Source organism: Colletes gigas, unplaced genomic scaffold, assembly GCF_013123115.1.
Source record: "Colletes gigas isolate AHSC1104 unplaced genomic scaffold, ASM1312311v1 Colletes_gigas_Sc00028, whole genome shotgun sequence".
In the NCBI taxonomy this organism is placed as follows: Eukaryota; Metazoa; Arthropoda; class Insecta; order Hymenoptera; family Colletidae; genus Colletes; species Colletes gigas.
The window spans coordinates 446,015-470,079 of record NW_025106657.1 but is presented as its reverse complement, the minus strand read 5'-3'; the positions used below and the strand labels follow the sequence as shown (position 1 = coordinate 470,079).

General features: G+C 35.4%; 1 protein-coding gene across 1 annotated transcript in view; it reads left to right on the top strand.

Annotated features, from left to right (window-relative positions):
• The window catches only part of LOC122401789 (agrin-like), a 154,236-nt gene that overhangs the window by 77,652 nt on the left and 52,519 nt on the right, over positions 1–24,065 (top strand). Inside the window, exons 4-6 of the mRNA XM_043404144.1 lie at positions 12,335–12,550; positions 14,682–14,923; positions 18,960–19,146. Of these exons, the coding sequence (XP_043260079.1) occupies positions 12,335–12,550; positions 14,682–14,923; positions 18,960–19,146 (645 nt within the window). The remainder of the gene's footprint in view (positions 1–12,334; positions 12,551–14,681; positions 14,924–18,959; positions 19,147–24,065) is intronic.

Sequence of the window (24,065 nt, the reverse complement as noted above, 5' to 3'; positions counted from 1 at the left end):
ATTTTAAATCATTCTGGAAAAATTAGTATTGGTTGCAGGGGTCAATAACAATCAGTTTTGGTCAATAGACATACCACCGAAATCCTACGCACTTTCGAGAAAAAAAATTCCCTAACGAAAATGTAATGTCTGACCATACATTGACATGTTTCCCTGAAATTTTTCCGCAAAAAAAAAAATTTCAAATCATTCTAAAAAAATTATTTTCGGTTGCGAGGGTCAATAACAATCAGTTTTGGTCACTATACATGCCACCGAATTCCTACGCACTTTCGAGAAAAAAATTCCTTACCGAAAATGTAATGTCTGGCCATACATTGACATGTTTCCCTGAAATTTTTCCGCAAAAAAAATTTCAAATCGTTCGGGAAAAATTATTTTCGGTTGCGGGGGTCAATTATAATCATTTTTTATCATTAGACATACCGTCGAAATCCTACCCACTTTCGAGAAAAAAATTCGAGAAGATGTAACATTTTTCGACAAAATTAAAAAATTTCAAATCGTTCTGGAAAAATTATTTTCTGTTGCGGGGGTCAATTACAATAATTTTTGGTGAATAGATCTACCCCCGAAATCCTACCCACATTCTAGAAAAAAATTCAGTACGGACAAAACTTTAAACGTTAATAACTTTTTAACGAAGCCTTAATCAACAAATTAGTATTCTTGATTTTCGTCTTATTTTAGCCTCTAGAATCTCACGCCATAATTTTTCCCAGGGGTGGCCGAACACCCTGTATATTCGAATTGTTAATAAATTATTATGTTTGCAAATAAGTGTTGTTTTCTTTTCTATTTGCTAAATAATGGGCTTCACAAACTTCGTGGGAGCCAACAGTTTCTCTATAAAAAAAATACCAAAGAAAATATACAAAAACATCTTTTTATAGCAGATCTCTTTAAGTAGTGAAAAGAAATATTTGACTCATAATAGTTGGTAAATGATAAGTGTTAAGAACCATTGCCTTATTTTTTGGTGGCGAGTGAGAGCCCGGTACTCGTTTCCCATTCGACGATTGAACTTGACTGTTCCATCAGCCCGATCCGATCGAGAAAAATTCACCGAATGGACCCAACATCGTGGATTTATGTGTCCGACGGAATAATTCTGTCGGCAGTTTTGCATCTAGATACGAGACGCGGAGACGGCATCCGCGTTGCTCCAACGAGCGCGCACGGCGAATCATTTTCGATCCGATGAAGGGAAATCCTGGTATTTATGGATAGAACGGGAATTAAATAATTCCCAGCAACGAAACGACTGCCTCCTCGTCGAGGTAATCTACGGTTTATCGCTGGACAACGGCGATCACGATCGTTAAGTAAAAGCGGATTCGAGTCCCGCGCGAATGAAAGAGAAATGCGCGCGAATGGCTTTTAAACTTAATTCTGTTGAAACACTGTTGGGCACGGGAAATTGAAGCGACCAGTGAATACCAATACGCGCAGAGAGTGATACCATCAACCGTGCAACCGACAAATAGCACGAAGATTTGCTTGTACCCGATACGATTTAGAATCGAGAAGAAGCTTCTAATAAATATTGGTCAGAGAACGTTCTCTATTTGCGGTACTATTACTGGTGAATTATTCAGTTTCAATTAAAAAAGATGACCATTGGTATATCTTTATGAAGCTCAATTATTTATCTATATACTTATCATACTGTTATTTTTCTGTATTTTATTTATTTTATTCGCCAAATAATAGCAAGAAAGTAAAATACACAAAAGTAAATTTCACTACATGAAACAATTAATAATTCGACTCACGATGTTTGACGCGACGCAGGATCTTGACGCGAAGTAATTATTCTAATTCTAGGTACGCTAGCACTTTGATATACAGGGTGTACGGCCACCCCTGGGAAAAATTTTAATTGCAGATTCTAGAGGCCAAAATAAGATGAAAATCAAGAATATCAATTTCTCGATTGAGTCTTCGTTAAAAAGTTATTAACAAAATTAAATTAAAAAATTTAAAAACATTCTGAAAAAATTATTTTTGGTTACGAGGGTCAATTACAATCATTTTTGGTGAATAGACATATCCTCGAAATCCTACCCAGTTTCGAGAAAAAAGTTCGTTACCGAAAATATAATGTCTGATCATGAATGAATGATTTCCCTGAAATTTCGTGTGTTTCAAATCGTTCTGAAAAAATTATTTTCAGTTGCAGGGATCGATTACAATGATTTTTGGTGAATAGACATACCCTCGAATTCTTACGCACTTACGAGAAATAAATTCCTTATCGAAAATATAATTTCTGGCTAGAAATGTTTCTATAACCATAACTCCTATAATAGTGAATATATTTCATCGAAACTGTTTTCTGAAGTAGAGCTCATCCCAAAGAAATATATAATGAAAAGGAAATAAGTGTTTATTCATTACGTTATAGAAAATTACGGTAAATTGTCAAAAATTCAGGTCATTTGAGTCATTAGGTCATTTTGAGTGTTTTGATAGTTGTAGTGTAAACTGTGACCTCGATGTAACCGTAACCTTTTATTGAAGTCGAATACAATTTTCCCGGATTACACGGTAATTTTCTAATATCAATTAACTACTGATCTCTTCTTGGTTCCTCGAAGCTAAAGCAAAAATGTTACAATTCAATTAAGTTTGTTTTACAATATAACCCTTACGATTTCCTATATTGTATTTAGATATCAATTATTATTATTTTAAAAAAGTGAACTATTTTGTTTCGAAGAATAACTTGAGAGCTCTTTACATTGCAACGTGTACAAAACTGGCTGGAAGAGGTTAATTTCGTAGCTTGCATTCCTTCTGTCGCTCTTTCTGGAGAAACAATTTACAGAAAAGAGTTTCAACGGCGTTCCAATGGTCTCGAGATTGTACGTTTCGCTCAGACCGATGGGTAGAAGTCCGAGTGGACGGATTGTCTCGACGACTAAGCCGATAAACCGCCCGGAACAATAACGTTGCGCGAAATAAGAATTCGACGCGTAAAACGCGCGCCGAGCGGACATAGCGATCTTTCAATTTGTTGACTAAACTCGATTCAATCCTCTTTATCCGCCGTTTGCTCTGCCAAACGACTGCTTTCTTATTCCGCCCGTGCTTATTGTTCTCTTTTTAAAAGTTATTTCACGGGGATGCAAAATATGCGCGTCGCGACAAAATGGCGGGGTCACGATATAATATAATCAGGATATAAGTGGTCCAAACCATGTATAGCAGTGAAATAATTATTTACGCGTCAGATTTTCTTATAATATATTTTTATCAACGACTGCTGTGTTGATTAATGTACAGGGTGCAACGAAATTATATGTCACGACCACCACAGTGTGATTCTACACCTCTGGATCGATGTACTTTGACTTTTTCAAGGTTAAATTCTTTTATAAAATTTATCAATTTGCATTTTTCGTATTTAGAAGGAAAAATTGGATTGTTAAGATTGAGTCTGCAATAGCTTTCGCATTTACAAGTGTAAGTACGTCGTCACTGAACTGGTATTGTTTATATTGCAAAGTCAGTTTGATTTAGGATTCTAAGTAGTGTAATTGTCTTAATGAGTAACAGTTTATTATGATTCGACGACGTTATAAGTTATTATGAAGTATGCATGCAAGAATTTAATTTAGTTTAATATGGAGAAACACCATTTCTTGACTCTGATTATTAATATACATGAGACAAGATGCAAATTAATACCAGTGGTATTCAAATTTAATTTTATGGAGTAATAACAATTTTTTGCATATATCTCGAAAACTAAAGTCAAGTTAGTTAGAATATTGATATCTACAAGATGAGGAAGCCAGAATACCAAATAATTACCACATTATCGAGTAAATTGAACTTTTTCGTTGCAATAAGCTTGCAACACCTACAAATTGTTTTATTAAAAATTATTCACGAACAAATGAATATTAATTTATGATGAAGGTTACAACATCACCACTATTGAACTTTTTTATTTTGAAGTTTCACAGCTCGAAATATTAAGTCGTCCCATAAGTTCGTACCGTTCGACATTTTAAAATTGAGGATGATAAAATTTATAATTTAATGGAAAACTGTTGAACATGCAAACGCGCCCTATCTTTCTTTCTGGGTATGGTTGGGCTGTGCCCCCCCCCCCCCTCTTTTTCCCTTCTTCTAGCCTCTCCTTGGATTATGGTCTTTTGTCTCACCACGTGTTGTACTACTGTATTTTATTTTATAAATAAATTTTGCATTTTTGTTTTTTACTTAATCTGGGCAAAGAACGTTGTTTGAACCTACAAACCAACAAAAACAAACTTTGTCAGTTCAGAGGATTTCTAAAATTTGAAACATACTAATATCAACAGTTCATAGAAATTTGAAACAAATAGATACAGTGTCAAAGCTCGAACTTTGGAATTCATAATAAAACCAAATATTGCACATAATATACCAAACGTTATAAAAAATGAAATACAATAATAACCAAATATTGCCATATTGCACATAATAAAACCAAACGTTATAAAAAATGAAATAGAATAATCACCAGCCTCATTAGTAGGTAAACAATCAGAAAATGTCAACGTTTTAACGAAAAGCGATGAACTATATTTTAATAAAAGAATTCCATTATATGTTTAAAATATTGCTTTAAATTGCAGTACAAAACTCGATATAAACATATGAGACGACCTAATAATTACGTTATTTGTCAGAGACATTGTGCTCCCAGTAAAGACGAGTAATGACCGCTGTTTATAAATCGTTCCTTTAAATTTTAAATTTATTGGGACAATATTGGGTGTACAAATACTGTCTGTCGTTCGTTGTGAAAAGTTTCGCGCGAGTGGAAAGATTAGACCAGCGCGACGCTTCGGTAGTACGGGCGTCGAAACGGGGACGACGAAGAAAGAAGGTCGACGCGAGTGGATGGGTCTTAGCGACGGACTTAAAAACAATTGGCCCGCGGCGACGCGGGAATTTTAAACACACTTTTATCGCTCGTCCGGATGGCTTTTGTTCGGGCGAAATCGCTCGAGGGCCGCAACGGGGTGAGAATCGAGGACTCGACGCACACTGTCCACGATCGAAGGGCTTTAAGGCAATTTACGAGGGGGGTTTACGGTTTCAAGTGACGCCAGCCTGTCCTGATCTTTTCCCATTTCCCTCCGTTATCCGTGGCCCTTTTGTCCCGTCTCCTCTCGCGTCCACTTTACATTCAATGTTGTTTTAATACCTCCCCCCCCCGTTCGAATCTCCTATTCTGACGCTCGCCCGTTGCATTATAAAGGAGGAAAGAAAATTACCGCGCCTCCAAGAATTTAAATGCGACGAATCGACGCTTCCCGAACGACTGGAAAATTATTCTTCGCCGTGACAGTTGTGCGCGATTAAATATCGGGGAAAATATTTCGCGATTTCGCTTATTTCTTTCATTTACGAATGCATCGTTGAACGAATAATCGTTAGAAATCATTTTTGCTTCTTGCTAATACAAATGTGGGAGATTTTGTTGAATGTTAATTCATGTGCAGAAGGGTTGAAAGTTTTTTATTCGAGAAGGAATGGGTAATCAGGGGGCGGGGACAACAGGAAGAACAAAACGAGTGGTTGTGAAGAACAGACGTGATTCTTATTCAATATTACTTTGTATTGCTAATTATTAATTCGTCTAAAAATATTGTGTACTTCGTGTGTTTTGTATATTTGCATATTTGTTCCAAATACAATTCTCTTTGTCAAATCCTACAAAAATTGTTGACTCATCTATTTGTACTATATTAACAGTGAAAAATCAAATTTCAACGTACGTAACACTTACAAATTCAACGAACATGAACATTTATTATGACCCAAAAATGAAACAGTAAGAAATATATTGTTAATCTTTTATCCACTAAAACGAGTGATTTCTTCAAAATAATAGCTCGAAGACCATCCAATAAAATCAATCGCTCGATAAGATTGGGGAAAGGTAATTCTATCACTGGGATATGTTCGATTACTGTGACACTAACTCAATAACATACACTTGTCTGATTTTTAAATATTAAATTCTGGGTTTAGTTTTACTGTTCCAAAGACATTACTCGCTGAACTTGCGATATTTATTTCGCTCGTGATCCTCTTTAAAGTGTCGTACGAGTGAATTGAAAAAAGACTATGTGACATCAAAGAAGAAGAGCAATAAGCTTCGCGGCCATATTGCTTCGTCTCGACGTTAACGATTAAAGTTTATACGGTTTTGCTACGAAAGTAAAGTAAATAGTTTATAGAGCAAGTTACAACTTGGCATCCTTGTTTAATATGTTTCTGTCCATTTTTTCAATTTACGTGCTATAAAAAATATAACAACGCTGATAAGGATAAATAAAAATATTATTTAGTGTAGGAAAGTATTTTGTAAAAATGATAAAACAAATAAAAATTTGTTTAAAGAGACATAACTTTTAAAGAAGTTTTAAAAACAATTTACCTAAAATACATTATCTAACATTATATTATATTCACGGATGAAAAAGAAAATATTCAATAATCACCTTTTTTTATTATAAAATCTTTCTAAAATCGAATTACTTTTTGCAGAATTTTGTTATTCTACCGTGAGTTATATATTTGAATAGAAATAAATAAAAATCTGCAAAAAATTGTAAGTCAGATGAGTTTTTTCTTAGTTCTGTAAACTTTATGAGAGTAACTTTGATTTTGTAGTCTTTTATTAACGAGATTAATGTGACTAAATTATGCTATAACATGAAGAAACGTATAAGTTATTAATGCACAAACGATTCCTTATCGTAATTTCGTTCGTTATGTATTTCATATAAAGAATCGTAGATATCTTAAACTCGACGCCTGAAAGTTTAAACAGCATGAATGTGGCTTTCCCATCGAATTTCTGCAAGAGGTTTTAACGTCAAGAAAGAAATATGCTTCTTGAGAACCCCTCAACGCTTCACCGATGCCGAGAAAAACTTATATATTTTTCCAACCGTTCCAAAGAAACTTATTATTTCAGGATTTACTCTGGCAACCTCGATACACTGTAGAGATTCCTTGGGTTGCAGTTTAATTTTTACAACGAAACGATATCAAAATATATTACTTGCAAAATTTATTTATACTACAGAAGCATCTAATTTAATATTTTTAAGACAACTGTGTTCTTCAACTTTTCTTTGAACCACACATTAAACAATTTATACACTCCATGAAAACTGATTTCGTCAATTAAACACGAATTCATATTTTTAAAATTTAAAAGTTACATCGTTAGAAAGCTTGTTTATATCGATTATGAAAGTATACACTAACATATCCAGTTTTCTTCAAGTTGCCTTAGCTTGTTTCGTTTCTTCTTAACACAAAATACGAAAAAGTCAAAGTTTTGAAGCTTTTTGCGTCGTAATTGGAAACAACACTATAACGTTACCGAAGCGACGAGGAAAATACGTGAAGTTCTGGGTAAGGGAGTTGCGAAACTTCGTACAGCATAGTTATGGTGAGGCAAATTGAACGACCGTGACTTCAACTTGAAAAGTAAAAATGGCTCGGGGTGGAAGGAGTAACGTGAATTTCGAGTTAAGAATATTTGTCATTTCAAATTGCATTTTCATTATTCTTCGCCCCTGCTTCGTTTTTACACTTCAGAATGGTTAATATAAATTTAACACGTTGACTATGGTGATCAAATCATAATCTTGCGCATTAATTATTGAATATTTTTATCTTTCACACTGTAATTTGATAATTTGAAATGTCCAAAGACAATCTATATAATACGAATCTGACAAAGTAATTTTTTTAAATAATTGTAGTAATTTCTGTTTTTAATATAATTGTATTATCAATTTTTTTCCTATTGGGATATTATTATTTTTGCTTTCTCTATTTCTATCAATTGTTTGTAAATATAACTTCAACATATCATAATTAATAATTATGCATATCTTTTGAAGGGTATAATGTTGTAATAAAAATGTTCATTTGAGGGTGATAATTAGTTGTCCTTTATATATTGAGCAAGGATGACAAAAGTTCCAACATTGTATTACCAAAGAATAAGATCTTGTTCCTAAAGGATCTAGCCACAAAGTAGAGAAATGTTGGAATGTCCTTTTCTAACTGAACACTATGAGAAAACACAGTTATTTCGAAACCTTTAAATCGTGACGAATGTCCTTTCGAATAATACAAATTCTAACATTTGAATACTTACTAATATAAAACAAGATTAATTATAATTCGAATATTTAAATGTACTGCATCATCATGTTTTACGAAAATTTTAATACTTGCTGCAATTGACTCCCAAATAAAGTCATTTTCATTACAAACTTGCGATACACAAATTGAATACTCAGTCGTCAGAATTATTTGGAAGCTCCAAATTTTATAAATTAAAATATTTCTCCTGCTAGATTTAGAAAATATACAGGATGTTCGGCCAACCCTGGAAAAAATTGTAATGGGAGATTCTAGAGACCAAAATAGAACGAAAACCAAGAATACCAATTTATTGATGGAGGCTTCGTTAAAAAGTTATTAACGTTTAAAGTTCCGCCAGTATTGAATTTTTTTCTCGAAAGTGGGTAGGATTTTGCGAGTATGTCTGTTCACCAATAATGATTGTAATTGACCCCTGCAAATAAAAATAATTTTTTTAGAACGATTTGAAATTTTTTTTTTCGCCGAAAAATTTAAGGGGAATCGTTCCGTTTTGGTCAGACATTATATTTTCAGGAATGAATTTTTTTCTCGAAAGTGGGTAGGATTTTGAGAGTATGTCTATTGACCAAAAATAATTGTAATTCACCCCTGCAACTAAAAGTAATTTTTTTAAAATGATTTGAAATTTTTCAATTTCACCGAAAAAGTCCACCTTCCAGAATTTTTTTCTCGAAAGTGCGTAGGATTTCAGTGGTATGTCTATTCATAAAAAATAATTGTAATTAACCCGAGCAATCGAAAATAATTTATCCAGAACGATTTAAAAGTTTGTTTTTGCGGAAAAATTTCAGGGAAACATGTCAATATATGGTCAGACATTACATTTTCGGTAAGGAATTTTTTTCTCGAAACGGGGTAGGATTTCGGATGTATGTCTGTTCACCAAAAATAATTGTAATTTACCCCCGCAACCAAAAATAATTTTTTCAGAATGATTTGAAATTTTTTAATAACTTTTTAACGAAGCCTTATTCATGAAATTGATATTCTTGATTTTCGTCGTATTTTAGCCTCTAAAATCTCCCATTAAAATTTTTCCCAGGGGTGACCGAGCACCCTGTATAAATTAAATTTAAATTATATTTATTCATATACATATTTTTGTGGAAGGAAGAATATTTTTTTATATTTAGAAATCGCACAAAATTTAATTTGGTATTGCTAATGGTTCATATTAATAAATACTCTCGAAGTGCAAGGGGTTAATAAAGTAGAGCCTGAAACGTGCAATATGTCTTAGCCTCTAATACTTTTAGTACATTTTTTTTTCTTGGGACGTTTGTACTTTGGCCCCATTCGGTGGTTGCATCGACGTCGTTGCGCGCACCGTTCCCCGGAATAACGACGAGCAGACGCCGATATAGAAGGGATCATCCGGTCCAGCCTGGCGATTGTAGAAAGAAATCCACATCAGGGTAATGTTGCGTGAAGTTAGCCCGGCAGTTTCGAGATCCGTAGTTTCGCTATTTTCGAGGACAAGTCGTGACCAGTATCTCCGAACAGATCCTCTAGTACTGAGAGAGGAATACCGGATCCGGAATGTTTCTCACGGTTGGGTCTTTGAAACGCAAAGTGAACGAGTAACTGTAAAATCGATGAAACACGAAATGACGTAGGTGCAACCGATGTACAGTGAATCTTGAAATATCCGTACTCTCTGAAATAGTCATGCCAGGTGCGTGATATTTTTTTTGTATTAATAGAGCTTCTCGTTGATGCAAACATTTTTGAAGAAGGTTAATAGAATGCACTTAAGATATGTGTATATGTGTTATGTGCTTTGTTCAAGTCGATAAAAGTTTGGGAAACTCTGATCCGAGGTATGATTTACCTTAAACTACATTTTACAGTAAAACTAGAAATCTAAAATTGACTGTAAAATGATTTATAAACGTAAAAAGGACGCAGGTTTGATTGATGCTTAGATCTACGTATCGATTGGCTGAAACGACGAAAGTGGGGATAGCTGGAACAAGCAAAGTGCTCCCCATTCCCCTCTACCACGCCCCGCTAGCCAATTTCTCACAGATGCACAGTACATCCAGTCATTATAAAATTGACGTCTAATCAGAATCGATTTGCACAGCCATTAACGAACGAAAAGTATTACTATCAACACCAAGAATCGCCAAATTCTTGCAACAAAGCTTCCACCAGAATGTGTATTGTCAGGAAAACGATAAAACAGAAATCCCTGTGGTGACGAACGCGATAGTTGCCGGCGGGCATCAGTCGCATCGAATCGAGAAACGGTTCGAACAACGTTAGAAACGAATCAAGCTACGCAAATATTGTTCTATCGAGGATCGACGGTCCCCGTCGGAAGACACCGCGACGAAAACGAAGCTGTTTCAAAGGATTCAAGAATATTTGTACACACGAGACGGTGGTGGGGCTTCGATTACAACTCTGGACGAGCGACTAAACTAACGGCGGGCGAGGAAGAAACGAGGGTGGTTACGGAAGGGTCGAGTTTAGCCGCTCCGCTGGTCTGTAACTCGAACTAACCCCGAGAAACACCACCGCCTCGGGAACTTGCCGCGTCAGCCTCGCTATAAGGTCGAAACCTACCGCCTACGGACAGGAAACGGAATCCAACTTCCTTCCTTGGTCGAGGGCGAAGATTAATCTCGGCTTAGCCATGCTTCTACCTGCGCCACGTAACCCCTTCGAACCCCTGACCCGGCCTCCTCGCGAGGCCGCGTATACTTCTCGCCAGGCTCTTTCTATCTGTCTTTATCAATCTGACGCCAGCTAACCTGCATCTGCCTCTGTTGCCGCGTAAATTTCCATGAAACGTTTCCTCCCTGTTGCTACGAAGGACGATTATTCAATTTATCAAGCCTAATGTAAATAACTGGACACGACGATGCTTGGATAACAGTCATTTTCGGTTGAATAAGTGAACAAAATAAAAAAAACTGAACGTCGAGTATAACCTGACCTGGGCTCGAATATCGATTAGACGATACATGCATGATGCAAAAATGAAACTTTCTTAGTTTTGTTTTTTTTTTAATGAAAATTTTACCAATGTATTTGTGAGAGTTTTCTGATTAAAATAAGACCAAACACGGTATAATTTGTTTTTAACCTACTTCTGATAGAGTAGGAAATCTCGTTAAATACGTAAATATGATGCAAGTTATCGTGTTTGGTCTTATTTTAGTCAGAAAAGCCTCAGAAATATATTAGTAAAGGTCCCATTAACAAAAAATAAAAAGTAAATAAGTTTCACATTGTATTATTCCTATTTATGCTTTATTCGCTGTCCTTTTCTGGAAACTGAAAATTAATCGTGCTTTTATGCAAAGATTTGCTGTACCCAGGTTCTCACATCGAATTTTCACTTTGAAATTTTGGATCCCCAGTTGTTACACAATTTTACGCTAACCTGCGTCTGCAGAATAACCTATTCAATAACTATTTACCCAAGTATATCAATTTGGAGATGATAAAAATTCCCCTGTTCCATCAGTGAACCTATAACCTGAAAATTCTATTAACAAATCGTATTATGAAGCATGTAATTGCTTTCAAAATAGCAAAGAACCCGCGTTTATATTATATTCCATAGAGGTTCCATCCAGTCCGTCCCCGATTTTAAAACAACAATGTAGAAATTTTCAATTTCAATATTTCAAAAAACTTCATTTAAGGGCTTGTTCCATTTTTTGCATATGCAACAATTTCCATAGAAATCTGAATATTTCTCGCATATGCAAAATGTAGAAAATTTATATAAAAATCAATTTAAAAACTTTTGTGTGTACAAAAAATGAAACTCGCCCTAAAATATATAAAATTATTGAAATACACTTGATTGCTTTTAAATTGAAAAAAAAAATAAAAACAAGATTTTGAAAGGACAGTTTATTACTTTTTATAATAAATTATATTGGCCCATCAAAATTTTTTTTCCCTTCGACCACTCGTAAAAAAGTTTGACTATCATTGTTATAAGCTAACTTCAACGATATATTGCATTCTCGATTGTTATTTTTCGCTCGAGTCTTATATATCAGTATTTGGTGTTTGATTGTTAAATTCTAGATTTGTCTAAAAATTTGAAATTTTCTAATTTCAAACTACGGAAATATTTTAATCCATGCATGTCTGCAATTTAATTTTTTAGATCCTTGCAGTAACGTGGAGTGCATAGAACCGGAAGTCTGTCAGCTGGACGACGCGAGGCAACCAGGCTGTCGTTGCGGCGAACAGTGCGGCCTTGAGTTCTCGCCAGTTTGCGGAAGCGATGGTAAAACATACTCGAACGAATGCAGCCTCAGGCAGGAAGCCTGCAGATCCAGATTATCGCTCAGAAAGGTCTACAACGGCGCTTGCAGTTCAGGTACTTTGAATTCCACCATCAAAATTTCCAAGACATAGAACACGCCACGAAATTCTTTGTAATTACACCATAGTAACGAATCGAACATTGCACATATTTTTAACGCATTTGAAAGCTACTTAACAACCATGTTTATGTTTCCTGACAAAGTTAATGGGCTTTTGGAAGCGTATGTACTCGTATTCATGAGTCCAAGGAATGTCTGAAGAGATCGTAATTCTTGTTGTTTATTTTTGCTAAGAAATAATTTTTTTATAGATTAGAAATTCGACTTCATTTGTTGTTTAGTATTTTTAAGGCACATTTAACAGTCCAGTTTGTATACCTTCAAAAGCTCAGTTGAGAAAACTGTTTTACATGTATTTTTAATGCTTTGATAATAACCTCTGCAAACATATTTATTTAAATAATTCCATTCGTGCCAAAGTATGTTACTGTATGTAAAAAGTATAATTAGTAAATTGTTCTTAAAATAGCAAAACATTAAAGATTATATAAAATAAGATAGTATAGTTTTATTTTGGTTTGTATATACTTGGAAAAAGTGCACTAATTTATGAATTAATCTGATAGTTTCGGAGTGGCTGTGATCCAAAAACGAGGATGACGAAAATATCGTGCAGATTTCATTTCCCTCGCCTGAATATCAACAAACAAGTTTACAAACCGGTAGTACCGCCAACTATCGGATAGCTAGAAAAGCGAATTGAAAATTTAACATTCGAAAAGAAAAGTTTTCCAATTTAAAAATTTCCATCGTTCTCGTATCTGACACCATTTCTCTTTATCTTGTTCTCGTTTTCGGATCACGAGACTACCGACTACAGGGTTGCACCACAATTATTTGCCATTTTATAATTCCATGCAAATAACAGATTTATTAACAAAAATAATTCACGAAACTAAGCATTGGTAATATTAATACTACTGTGGGTTATATTAATTATAAATTGTATTCACTCTATTTTCGTCTTATTTTCTTGTTTTGTTTTTGCAATAACGCATTTAAAAATTTAAATTGAATTATTCTGTGTGTTGTTCAAGTATACAGGGTGTTCGATCACCCCTGGGAAATTCTGGAGGCCAAAATAAGACGAAAATCAAGGATACTAATTTGTTGATCGAGGATTCGTTAAAAAGTTATAGAAACATTTCTATATTTTCGGTAAAGAATTTTTTTCTCGAAAGTACGCAGGATTTTGGGGGTATGTGTATTGACCAAAAATGATTGAAATTAACCCCCACAACCGAAAATAATGTTTTCAGAATGATCTGAAACTTTTTAATTTTCAGGGTAACAGACAGCCATAGTCAGACATTATATTTTCAGTAATGATTCTTTTTCTCGAAAGTGGTTAGGATTTCGGGGATATCTATTGACCAAAAATGATTGCAATTTACCCCTGCCATCAAAAATAATTTTTTTAGAACAATTTGAAATTTTTTAATTTAATTTTTTAATAACTTTTTAACGAAGTCTCAATGAACAAATTGATATTCTTGATTTTCGTCTTATTTTGGCCTCTAGAATCTCCAATTTAAATTTTTCATGTAACATGTAAATATAGTTCGTCTTTCAGCGTACAAAGATTCGACGCGAATATTTACATTTATGGTTGTCTTACTACAGTATTTACTGCATTCCGTTGAGTTCTTTTTTGAACCAGTTGCAAGAAATAATAATTAAAAATTTTATTACAATTTACCCTATCTGGCAGGATTAATTGTAATACAATTGTTATTCTTTATTGTTTTTATATGAAGTTTAACATTCCAACGATTGCTTCGATGATTTATATTTCTCCGAACAAATTGGTGTCCTTCAGGAATTATAAGCGTTCCTCTGGTTCGGTTGTTATATTGTTTAAGAAAATGGCAAATCATTGTTAGTGATTACGAAGGCGGCCCAAGTAAAAAATCGAAAGAAATAGAATCGATCGATTATACGAACTAATAAAGAGCAAAAAATTTTGTTAAATTATTGACTTAGGCTACTTTCGTAATTATCCAAACGATTGTGATACAACCCAATAGTCACCCAGTAATTCCACCGAAGAATAAATAAAACCTTTATCGCGGCCAAGGATGACGCGCGAATGAAAGGGATTTTTTAATCTACGCCATTGTGCAGGAATCAATCCGTGTGACGAGGCGAAGTGTGTCTCCTACGAGCAGTGTGTCATTAACCGACAAGGAATAGCAAGCTGCGAATGCGGCCCAGAATGCGAGCCAGTGATGAGACCTGTCTGCGCACGGGGTGGAAAGACGTACACGTCGCTGTGCGAGCTGAAGAGACAGGCCTGCTTGACGAAGACCAACATCGAGGTCGCCTACACGGGTACCTGCGGGTCCAGAGGACCGTGCTCGGAGAAGGTTAGTCCATTCTGTACGCCAAATACGAAATCCATCTTTTTACGAATCAATATCTCGTACGAATCTGGGATCACAGTCAGAATATTGCAGATATTCTTGATTGCATTCCAGCGGTGAGAAAGAACACTTCGTCAATTTGACGGATGTCAGATTCTATATTTAAAATTGCAGAACGCGTAAATATTATTTTTTAATAACTTACGTTGAATTTGTTTGATGCAATGGAATAAATACTCGTACATATTCTAATTAAAAGAAAAATCGTATTTTAAGGTAATCGTCAACATGAAAGGTATCAATAAATATAACGTGCGATCGATGCCCGTAAATCTAGTGTTAATAATGCTTCTATAAAAAAGAAATATGAAATTCAACTTTTTTCGAATCAATATCTCGTACGAATCTGGGATCACAGTCAGAATATTGCAAACTTGATTGTATTCTAGCGGCAAGAAAGAACACTTCGTTCATGATATATCATTTTTTGAATATGTTAATAATGTTTCTATAAAAAAGAAATATTAAAAAATCTCTCTGGAACAAAGATACAGTATTTTAACACGTTGATTGCCAATTTGTTCAAATTATAACATAGCAAGTATAAATATTTAATAGTCCAAGGGAACAATTTGTAGTATTCTTAATGTTAATGGCGTTATTAAAAAATTTATTGTATTTAGTAATTTTTTTTTAAATATAAAACTACTTAATAATAATTTAACTATATGAGTAGAAATAGATATTTAATCCATATTAAATTCTATGTACTGGAAAATATCATTTAAAATGAACTTACAATAGAAAATTTCGGTCTTCAGTGAGCAATCAACGTGTTAATTACTCTGCGTAGAACACACAAAGAAGTTATAAATATTTTGTTGATCCTATTGCTTGGTAGTGGGATTGTTAGCATCCATATTGTTTTATTTTCCTCTCCAGACTCGATATAAGATAATCGTTGATCGCATCTATGCTTCAGACAGCGTAATAAATTATTTTACGATACTACACGAGAAATTTGGTTATCGGACAGAGGAGAATTTTCAATCATCGCTGGGATTCGCGGTCTCTGGTTCGATTCGCGTGTTTCACCTGGCTTCGTTATTCGCGAACCTCGGCGTCTGTGTCCACGTAAATTGGATCGGTTTTGACACGCCGGTTTTATCTGATCGGTATTACCGCGCCACAGGATTCGTCCGTTTTACCCTGTTAACCCTCTACAACCCTGTGTAATTCTGAGATGACGTGACCGCGTATCGATATATTTAAATTTTCGGTTCGCCATTTTATCAATACGGGACGCGAAACGCAAACTAATTTCGCTCTTTCATCGAATTTATTTCGTAAAACAAAGCTGAAAGGGAACTAAAAAATATTTACGAAAAATACGAGGGTACAATTTATAAATTATATTTGAAAACTCCCAAAATGTGGTCGAAGATAAGAAATGATAAGAAATATTTTGAACATTTAATAAATTCAGAAATCAGACTTCTGTCTGGAGAAATTGCCTTGTTAGAGAAATTATACAGAGTGTTCCGCATTGTAGTTCTCACCACAGGTGAAGTATACGAGTAGATGTATTTTTTGGGGGCTCTAGAGCTACATTAATATGCATTGTTTGAATTCTGAACCATTAAAATCCTTTACTTCGTCCAGAAGTTATGATTGTTTAAACATACGCATGAAATTTCAGGGAAACATTTCTGGTCACACAGTATATTTTCGGGAAAGAATTTTTTTTCGAAAGTACGTAGGATTTCGGGGGTATGTGTATTCACCAGAAATGATTGAAATTGACTCCTGGAACTAAAAATAACTTTTTTAGAACGATTTGAAAAATTTTGTTTTCGCCGAAAAATTTCAGCACGTACACGAATTTTTATCTCGAAAATGCTTAGGAATTTTGGGGTATGTGTATTTACTAAAAATGATTATAATTGAACCCTGCAACTGAAAATAATTTTTCCAGAATGGTTTGAAATTTTTTTTTAGTCGAAGGCAGCAACCCCCTGTCGATTTTTCTTAAAAATTCGTTTTTGATTTTTAGTAATTTAGTTTGACGGCGTATAGAAAAGTTGTCTAATACTTTTTTGTAGCTACCCATAAGCTCTACTTCCAGACTAAATTTCAATGAGATACACTCACTATTGTAGGAGTTATAGTCGTTTGAAAATTGGACCATTTTTATGGGGTTTTTCTTACTTTATGGGGTTAAGGAACGACGTTTCTAACATTGTTAGAATTTCCACATATTCGTCACTAAAATACGCTTTATTTGCCTTTTGGAACATTAAAATCCTCCAATCCGTTCAGGAGTTATGATAGTTTAAACATTCGCATGAAATTTCAGTGAAAAATGTCAACGATATGGTCAGATACGAAATTTTCAGTAATGAATTTTTTTCTCAAAACTGCGTAGAATTTCGGGGGTATGTCTAATCACCATTAATGCTTATAATTGACTCCTGCAACCGCAAGTAATTTTTTTACAACGATTTGAATTTTTTTAATTTCGCCGAAAAATGTCAGCACCTAGTCGAATTTTTTTCTCGAAAGTGTGTAAGATTTCGGGGGTATGTCTATTCACCAAAAACAATGGTAATTAACCCCTGCAACCTAAAATAATTTTTTTAGAACAATTTGAAATTTTTTAATTTCGCCGAAAAATGTTAGCACCTACAAATTAATATTCTGGATTTTCGTCTTACTTTGTCCTCGAATTTCCTATTAAAATTTTTCTCAGGGATGGCCGAACACCCTATATAACACTTTAGTCTTAGTTTTACTAGGGTTATTCGAATTGAATGTCACATCTTTCAACAGATGGGACTACTAAACGGTTCGATTGTTCTTTGTTATATTTCACACACGTCATCACTAAACATAAACAAATCGTCATGAAACGCTGCACTGTGCAACAACGTGTACAAATTGTTGAAAATTATTATAAACTTCGACGCCTGATTTCTCGAGAAGGAGACAACTGGCCCCCCAAGATTATACGATCTAACTCAGTTAGACTTTCTCCTATGAGATTTTTAGAAAAGTGAAGTTTATATCAATAAACCACAAACGATTGACGAGCTAAAAAACAATATTATAGCCGCCATTAATGAAATAGAACCCAAATTATGTCATAGTGTAGTAGAAAATTGGGTAAAACGAGTCCAGCTCGTGAAAAAAGCTGTGTTCCACGATTAATGTTATGAAGTGGACTTTATATTAAAGTAAGAAACACCTGAAATATCTCAAATAGTTTGTGTTTCATTTCAATTCAAAGATGTGACACTCAATTTGGATAACCCTATAGAACATACTGCTGAAGTGTGCACGGAAAACCCTGTATATGGAACGATGATACCTAAAAATATCTCCCTCTCAAGCTTGTTTTTAATATTTCTAATAATCGAACAAAATGAAATTAAATCAATAGTGACGAATAGGGTTGAACGCGCCCGGTAAACAGTTGGCGCGGCTACAGAAGACGCGTAACGATATTTGCCAGCGTTAAAGCGGAAAAGTCTCGTTTATATTTGAACTACCCTCGTATTATCCTCATCTTTCTCCGCGACGACGTTGACCGGCTTAATCGCAGCGCTGGCGCGATAGTCGCCGTGAAAAATTGCACGAACGTTCGCCCCGTAGCCAATGAAAAACCGGAAGACCCGCGAACGCGAAACGGTGTGTACATTAAATTTCCGCGAATTAAAGTGCCGCGTAAATGGCGGCGGCGCGATAAAATATCGCGAACGATAGATTATCGGCTTTGCGCCGGCCAAGCGCTGGAAGGCGAGCTAACGTGGGATATCCAGGTGAAACTGGCGACAAAGGGTGGCTACCTGTCGCCGGAAGGCGGTCGAGCCACGATTCACCCGCGATTAATCGAAATTTTTGTTCGCTCTGGCCTCGATAAATGAACAAAAAAAAAAACGAAAAACGCGAAAGGGATTGTCGGCCGTGTCTTTCGAATCATGAACGTCGAGGAGGACGAAAAAAAAACGAAAGTCGAATTGAAAGGGATTCCCTTTTGCAGATCTGCCAGTGGGGCGCGATCTGCGCGGAGACCAGCGGCACGGCGATTTGCGAGTGTCCGACCTGTCCGGCGGAATTTCAACCCGTTTGCGGCGACGACGGCATCAGCTACGGGAACGAGTGTAAGCTCCGCCTGGAGGCCTGTCAACATCGACGAGAGATCCGCGTGCTTTACCAGGGACTCTGCAGTGAGTACCGATCCCTACCAGACAGAGGGCCTTTAATTCTCTCGAGCTTTCATTCCCGACGCTGTCCATTCGACTCGGCTGTTTGGGAATACGTTTTCTTGGCGGACGCGCTGACGTGTGCAACACAGAGTTTGAAAAGTACTGTGGGGGCTGGGGGTTCAAATGACAATCCCACGATCTACCCCAACGATTATTTAAACGTTTATTTTCGCGGGTGTGGGTGTGTAGCCACACGTAGGTTAATGTTGCTACCAAACTGTCTTTACAAACGCGACTACGTCTTTATCAGACTGGGGCGTCTATGACAGACTGGCCGTGAACGCGTCTTTTACGGACTGGGCTTTCTTCAAGCGTCCCTTCAATATATACACATTTTTACCCTGATAGTAAAGGTAGAGAAAAAGAGATATGACAGAAAGACGGAAAAACGAAACTGGAAAGTACTTAGCGTAGGAAAAGTTTAGCTACAGTGAAAGAGAGTAATAAAAGTCAAGAGGCTCGCCGGGCCCGGATCGGGGTGGTCCGAGGCCCAGGCGAAACCTTGAAGGAGAACAGACGCCTCACACGACTCTGGTCGCCAAGTGTTTAACAGGACGACCAGGCTCGCACGAGACCCTGGAAAAATGGAGAAAATAGAAAGCTTAAAACTATCCTTACATTCCATTCCCATTCATACTCTGGCAAGGGCGTAGTGGCTATACAATGGCCGCTACAGTGCAATAGTCCCCCGCGCCTCGAATACAGAAAGTCGTCAAATTTTCTACAGCATAATATCATGTCTGTACAGTAGTCATCAATTATTTCGCCAGTGTTTGAAATTCCAAACATCGTTTATTGTAACACAGCTTAGGACGAGGCTTCTGTTTTTCAAATATTAATAGTACGAGGGTTTAAGACCCTCCAAATTACTTAACTGTTTCGACCACAAAGAAATATTCGTGTTGTTTCAAATGTTGCTCGTGGTCGATGCTTATTGCATAGACACTCTGTGCTCCTAATTTTTGTACCCTTGATCTTGTGCTCGAAGGACCACCCAAACTGGTGTTTGGGAAAAAACTTGATAACCTTGTCCTTTACCCACAGAAGACGATGCTTCTGTTAGGCAGGAATGAATTCTTGCGGAGAGTAAATGTAAAGGTGTAACTCTGTCAAAATTAATCTAACTCTCCTATCTTGATTTTCCCCATAGGGAAACCTCGGTTCCCCTGTCAAGGTGACAACGACGAACGTTGCCTACTGGAGGAAAGATTGGTCAAGCCTCATCGTCGTCACCTTGGCAGGGTGGTTTCTAACAATTTGCAACATTCCCGCTCACCCTGCTGTCCAGTGTCCAAGTACACCATGCAAGAGTGGGCAAGAACGTTGCTTTTTTTATAAACATTTGGGAAAAGCCAAAGCTCCCAAGACCCCGGTGGTCTGCAGATGTGCGCCAACGCGGTTTTACGATACGTCAATCGCTATTGAGGCAAGGAAATGCTTCAAGGATTCCAAGTCCCGTGTGGAGTTTGGAGGTTCCTTAATAACCGTATCCTAATTTGTCAAGTAAAAATGTCTCGAAGTCCTAATCCTAAAAAATAGCAGAGAGTCACGTCCATATCATAAACCCCGCGATGTTAAGGTTCCCTTAGAAACCCTAACACTTAACTGCACGGAATTTGGTCATCTGGCGACCACGTCCAACTTTACCTCTTAGTACCTAGTTCAACAATAGAAATAAGGAATTTTTTTCTCGAAAGTGGATAGGATTTCAGGGGTATATGTATTGACCAAAAATGATTGCAATTGACCCTTGCAACTAAAAATAATTTTTCCAAAACGATTTGATATTTTTTCTTTTCCTCGCAAAATTTCAGCACCTATCCCCTGTCTGCTTTTAAAAAGTCGTTTTTAATTTTTAATAAATTTGTTTGACGTCCTGCGGAAATTTTATTTAGTACTTTTTTGTAGGCATCCACGATCTCTACTTCCATACTAAATTTCATTGAGATACGTTCAATATTGCAGAAGTTATGAGTGTTTGAAGATTGGGCTATTTTTAGGGAGTTTTTCTTACTTTACGGGGTTAAGCAACAACTTTTCGTACATTGTTAGAATTTCTAAATATTCTTCACCAAAATACGCGTTGTTTGCCGTTTGAAACATTAAAATCCTCCCATCCGTTCAGAAGTTATGATGTTTTAATAAACATACGTATGAAATTTCAGGGAAAAATGTGATATATGGTCAGACATTGGATTTTTAATAAGGAATTTTTTTCTCGGAAATGCGTAGGATTTTGGGAGTATGTTTAATGACCAAAAATGGTTGTAATGGCCCCCCGCAACCAAAAATAATTTTTTCGTAATGATTTAAAATTTTGTAATTATAAAACACATTTTTCATTCTTCAGTGGGCATATCAGACAACCCAGTGTATCTGTAAAATTTTAATGCATGCATTCATCGAAATTTAACTACTGTAGGAGAATATTTTTCGTATATTATTTAAGTCCTATATATCTTCGGTGAAAAATATTCTTTATTTTATGGTTGGAAGGTAGAAACTTGCATAAACTTTGAAAATCACTAGTTTAATAAAAGTGAATTCTCCTTTTCGTTTATCATTGACCATTTTGAACTTCCAATACTTTTAAATATAATCAACTATTATGATCACCTAAAAAAGTAAGACATTTATATGATAAATTCTCGTAATTAATGATTTAATAATAATCAATAGTAATATAACTAAATGTAATTTACTAATTTGTAAAAACCATGTATTTATTTTAAGTAAATCTTGATAATCATTTCAAATGTCTTTTATCGTTTATATTGTGGATAGAAATCGTTCCATGAAATGTAATTGTGTCTCCTCTGTCTTCGGTATCCTTGTAAGGAACAATTGATAACTCGGTACGCAATTATGTTATCCTACAATACCGCGGATAAAACGGGGAAAAGAGATTACTTTAGAAGTTCAATCCAGATAGGTAACGGGAAAAGCACTGGCCAGATCACTGACGTCCTCCGGATTCAACTTCTTCCCGAGTTTCTCAATTGTATCTTAGTTTTTACTTTTTTCTCTGACATTTTTATTTTTTATATTATAAGAAAACGTTCGCGTAGCTCGCGCCGCACAACGTCCTGTATTCGATTTATCTTCCGCTTCGATCGGTTATTTGCGCTCTCGAGATACTGGACTGAATTTTAAAAACAAAAAGAAGTCTGCCGATAAACTCGGATCGAACGCAATTAAGGTTTCTAGTCTAGAGTTTCATTTTGTCGTCTTTCTAGGGATTGAAAAAAAGAAAGAGTGTAAGTTTCTCGATCTCGACATCTTGCATATGTATTTATTTATGTTCTACGAATTTTCACAATTTTTTCAAGCAAAAATAATCAAAATTGACTGAATTACATGTCATTGTAAGAAGAAGAATTTTCATCATTGTTTTTTTAGCTAAACATGAAAAAAAGAAAATTGATATTCAAAATTCAGAGTGTCACCATTTTGTAAATTTTCACTACCTTTTCTCATTTTGGTTCACTCAATAATCACAATTATACACTAATCAGTATTAATTTTTTCAATTCAGAATAAGCAGATTGATCAGAATCGTGTAATGACATATAATTAAATCAATTTTGATTATTTTCACTTGAAAAAAATTGTGAACATTCGTAAAACATAGATAAATATGTATACAAAATGTTGAAATTAAGAAACTCATACTTTTTTTGTAAGAAAATTCCTAAGAAGACCATAAAAATGGAACTCTAGATTAAACTACCCCCTTAAGGAATTTCGTTTAATTTCTAACACAGAAACAAACAAATTTTAAACAGACGACCAGGAAAATCTGAAAAAATCTTTTCAACGAAAGTTTAAGATCAGATATTTATCACAGAATTTACTCGATCTTGTTATCGTACGTGGGATCCACGTCTCTTTGACTGCGTTAGCATAAAGCTCGAAACAGTTGCTCCGTTCTCACGTTCATTCTTCTGAATGTCCATGGAAATCGGTCACAAGTGGTCTATCTCGACAGGAAGTAAACGCACAACTCGACGAGGTGGCTCGCGATGGGTGGCTACCATGTGACACATGGCATTGTTCATTTCCAACGCAAATTATTTCCGCACATTCGTGCACGAATCACCCGATGACCTGCGCGGCCGCCTCTTTCATTCGGGTCACTCGTACGTGGCCTATACTACTCGATCTGACGAGACAAAATTCGCGAATAGCAAACATTTATTCGTTCATCGTGGCAATCATGAAGACAAGTTTTTCTATCGTTTCACAGAAAATAGCTAATAACAAATGCTGATAATTGCTTCAAAATTAATGTCAACTTTCTTCTAACCTCGAGTGACAAATAAAACTAATACTCATTTATTTGTTACATTAGAAAGGAGACTTAATTCATATTGTACAATATGTCATGGATTTTACTATGTTAACGAATTCAAAATTTGCGTATTATGAGTGTAGCAGCCTCGTTTGAAAACGATTGTTCAAATTAATGGTGGAATTCTATCAACAATTATTTTTTAATATTTTTTTTATTAATACCATTCCGTTTATTTCCATTTTGTTTATTGCATATTTATTTTAATTTCATACGAGCGTCATTTATAGTAAAATAGTAACTTGAAATGACTAAATATGAAATATGTCTGACCTTTGACTAAAATAAAATTTCTTCATGGTGTCTTTGTAATATTTTTGCTTGATGTTATTTGATTATATAAAATTGTTCTCGCTATTATTATTCAACGATTTCCTTAATTTCTCAGAAAATGCTCGTGCTCCAGCGACAATGTTTCCAAAGGTTTTCGCTTAAAATTCGACCCATTTCAAATTTTTTGGGAGAGGCGGGGGAGGAATTCGTTGATTGAATATCGATCGAGCGGAAGCAGCAGAGTTTGAACGAACGA